Source organism: Engraulis encrasicolus, chromosome 5 (assembly GCF_034702125.1).
Source record: "Engraulis encrasicolus isolate BLACKSEA-1 chromosome 5, IST_EnEncr_1.0, whole genome shotgun sequence".
NCBI classification, from domain to species: domain Eukaryota; kingdom Metazoa; phylum Chordata; class Actinopteri; order Clupeiformes; family Engraulidae; genus Engraulis; species Engraulis encrasicolus.
The window spans coordinates 31,875,002-31,878,911 of NC_085861.1; the positions used below are offsets into that span (position 1 = coordinate 31,875,002).

General features: G+C 47.3%; 1 protein-coding gene across 1 annotated transcript in view; it reads left to right on the forward strand.

Annotated features, from left to right (window-relative positions):
• The window catches only part of eva1ba (eva-1 homolog Ba (C. elegans)), a 37,882-nt gene extending 34,205 nt beyond the window's left edge, over positions 1-3,677 (forward strand). Inside the window, exons 3-5 of the mRNA XM_063199109.1 lie at positions 405-515; positions 1,260-1,462; positions 2,523-3,677. Of these exons, the coding sequence (XP_063055179.1) occupies positions 449-515; positions 1,260-1,462; positions 2,523-2,819 (567 nt within the window). The 5' untranslated portion in view covers positions 405-448 and the 3' untranslated portion in view covers positions 2,820-3,677. The remainder of the gene's footprint in view (positions 1-404; positions 516-1,259; positions 1,463-2,522) is intronic.
• The last annotated feature ends 233 nt before the right edge of the window (positions 3,678-3,910 follow it).

Genomic DNA, 3,910 nt, shown 5'->3' on the forward strand with positions numbered 1-3,910 from the left:
GTGAGAGAGAGAGAGAGAGAGAAAGAGAGAGAGAGAGAGAGAGAGAGAGAGAGAGAGAGAGAGAGAGAGAGAGAGAGAGAGAGAGAGAGAGAGAGAGAGAGAGAGAGAGACAGCAAGACAGAGAGAGAGAGAGAGAGAGAGAGAGAGAGAGAGAGAGAGAGAGAGAGAGCAAGAGAGAGGTGCGTGCGTGCGTGCGTGCGTGCGTGCATGCGAGTGTGTGTGTGCATGTGTGCACGCGTGCGCTCATGCTCCAGTTGTGTGTGCGCATGTTTGCGCTCATGTTTGGTATGTGTCACACCATAGGCTCTTCACAAACACATCCAAATAGCCTGCTGTGTTCTCTCCAGCTGATTCAAGTGGTGTCACAGCGCCCTGTTTAAAATCATGTCACTCTGTTTTCACAGGTGTGAGTGAGTGACAGAGGCCACCGTCTCCCCGCTGGAGCAAGATGGACGCCAAGAGGACAGAGATGGCACTGCTGAGCAACAGCATCGCTGCCTACGCTCACATCAAAGGTACAGTATGGCACTCTTCTGCTCTTATATACGGTATATATATTTTTATTTTGCCCTGTACCTTTACTTTTTTCTCTTTTCCATAGTATTTCATCTGATGTGATTTTACAAATTTTACTTTTTCTTTTACGAAAAACTGCTATACTGCCTCTGTGTATGGATATGTAGTTCCACTGTAGGAAGTAAAAGGAGGCAGAGGACGAATGCCAGTAAGAAGAGAGAGCAAATGATATGCAAATTCATAGTGGACTACATGTATAAAGACTGTTTTTATTTATTTTCGCAATTCTTTTAGCCTGATAAACCAGCCTAAATGTAAGATTGGATATGTAATTTAGCTTGGCCCCGATGAATAGTGCATCCGAAGACTGTTTATGAGAACAACCCGTTGTCTTTCAAACCGTGCCTGTGTCTATAGGTCGGAGCTCTGACCAATCAGCGCTATCTTTCTCGTTGATGTGCTTTCCCAACGTTGCGAGCTTCGTCGTCACTCCCTCAAAACCCCGCCCGCTTTGATTCATAACAAATCTCTGCTTTGTGATTGGTTTGCCAGATTCTTGGCAATCCTGGCAGACCACTAAAATGATGTGAGGCCAGACCACTCGCAGCTAGCCAAAAAAAATTCCCGTCCAGCGGGTGGCACTATTTTACTAGGCTACAATTCGTTAGCCTTTTTTTAAGTGTTGAAGAAATCCCTTGCCCCTGACATGCGTGCCTTTCCTGCTCCTTGCTCTCCCTGCGTAGACAACCCCGAGAGCTTCGGCCTGTACTTTGTCATCGGCGTGTGTTTCGGCCTGGTGCTGACCCTGTGTCTGCTGGTGGTCCGCATCTCCTGCAAGCCGCGCACCAGGACGCCCTCCTCGCCCACGCCAGAGAAGAAGAAGCTCAAGGACCTGAGCGAGGAGACGGAGGACGACGACAGCGACGAGGAGGAGGTGGAGGAAGAGGTACTGAAAAACATCACAAACTCCCCATGTTGCGCAATTGATTTAAAAGAAGAAAAATAATTGCATCTGTGCTGCTCCGGTGTCTTCTCTTTAGTTGAAACTTGAAGAGCATTTTCTAGCCTCCTTTGGGCAGAGATGGGCAAGCTAGATTCAGAAGCTAGAATCCAGTGTGGTAACACTTTATTTTAACCGCACTTTAATGACAGTGTACTTACTCATTAGGCACAGTGGAATAACTGGTATATCTGTAGTGCATGTTATTACATAATATATTTCATGTATTTACATACGATTGTGACAATACTGACCATAATGTACCATGAAGTGGTTTGATAATACTTTGCCGAAGAGATGAATTCTTCCAGGAAGGCAAAGAGCTGTAAGGATGTAAGTAGGCCTATGTATGTATATAGGCCTAAGTATGATGTAATACCATGTCCTGCAGTTGTACAGTAAGTTGTTACACCAGTTATTTCATTATACCTAATGAGTAAGTACATCCCTGTTCTTCTCTGCACAAAAATAGACCTGAAGTGTGCGGATTGTCTTCTTTTTATACTGAAATTTCTACTGAATCCTGCACCTTCTAAACAGATGAGCGGTGGCCTATCACAACTTAAATTAAATCCCTGTTAAAATAAAGTGTTACCTCCAGGGTCACATATTCCAGCTGACCTTGTTTATCTGTCCAAATAGACCTTTTTCACGTGATGTCAAACACCTTCGATTCAATGCATTTGAAGCAGGACAAGTAGCTTGCGGTGGCAGAGACATAAACCTGCACCCTACTATTTTTTTCGTGGAAACAAGTAGTCGTTTATCCTGTTTCACTTCAAAATGGAACTTTTTTCATGTAATAGTGAAAAAGCCTAGTTGGGAAATTGGACCGGTAAATCCAGGTCATTTTGTGGCTCTGAATTGGAGTATCTTCTAAATCCAGGTTGCCCATCTCTGCTTTGGGCACTCATTTAATCCCAAATGTGTCGTATTGCCATCCTCTGTGACTCTGAAGACAGTGTGAAATGCAATAATTCATTCATTCATTCACTCACTCGTCCAGGAGGAGGAAGAGGAGACGCGCATGGTGCGTCCCATGGACCGTGACGTGGAGATGGCTCTGCCGCTGACGCTGCCCACCACCGAGATCCCGCCGCCCAGCAGCAGCAACCACACCAGCCACACGGGCGGCTGCTCCGACGGCACGCTCAGCGTCAATGTCTTCACCTCGGCTGAGGAGCTGGAGCGGGCCCAGCGGCTGGAGGAGAGGGAGCGCATCATCCGAGAGATCTGGAGGAACGGCCAGCCGGACATACTGGGCTCCGGCACCGGCACGCTCGGACGGGTGCACTACTACTAGTTGGACTGCTTGAGGACAGACCCGCATACTCAGTGCTTAATTTGGCAAGCGGGAGGTCCCGGAGCGCAGAGGATGGGTGGCTCTGTGATGTCTTTCCCTGAGGTTCCATCCAAGGTTCCGGAGCTCTCGTCTGAGGCTCCGGATCTAGCTCCCACTCCTTGCTCCCCCTCAAATTAAGCACTGCGCATACTGTATGAGTAGATTGCGACTACTGTGGCACAAAATACAATCATTGGACAAGTGCACTACCACAGTACTCAATGGACGGGTGCACTAATACTAGTTGCATTGTTTGTGGACGGACCCTTATATGAGTGCATTGCATCTATTGCGCCACAAAAATACAATCATTGGACAAGTGCACTACCACAGTACGCAATGCACCTACTTTCACCCCATGAAGGAGTGCGAAGACATGCCCGCATGCACACAGTGGGAGAGTGCACTTATGACTAACTATCAACCCAAGGGCACTACTTACTAATGGGGGGTGGTCAAGGATATTAGCAAGACCTGGAGGAACATGCTGGGCAAGGGAAAGGGCACTCATGGAAGGGGTGCGCTAACAACACACTCTCATAGGAGTGCATTACAAACACCCTTCGATGAGTATGTTTCAATTAGTAATGATACACCGTAGTTACAAGTGGATTACAACTAGTAATGTGCACATGCAGGCTTCGATGAGTGTATTAGAATTAATAACGTGCACATTAGCGTGCCCACTTGCACTCATTGGACAAGTGCCGTGCCACCGTACTGAATTCAGGCACCATCGGTCCATGGAGGATTGCACAAACTCGTACTGTGCCCACATTCAGCACACACACACACACACACACACACACACACACACACACACACACACACACACACACACACACACACACACACACACACACACACACACACACACACACACACACACACACACACACACACGCCTGTGGCTGAGAGAAAGAGAGAGACTCATACCCCAATTTCCTGGATGACTGCACAAATTCTCACATGTCTGAATACATTCATTGGAAGATTACACGATGCATAACCACCATCCCTGAGGGCACCAACTACCAACCTGAAATGTTGGA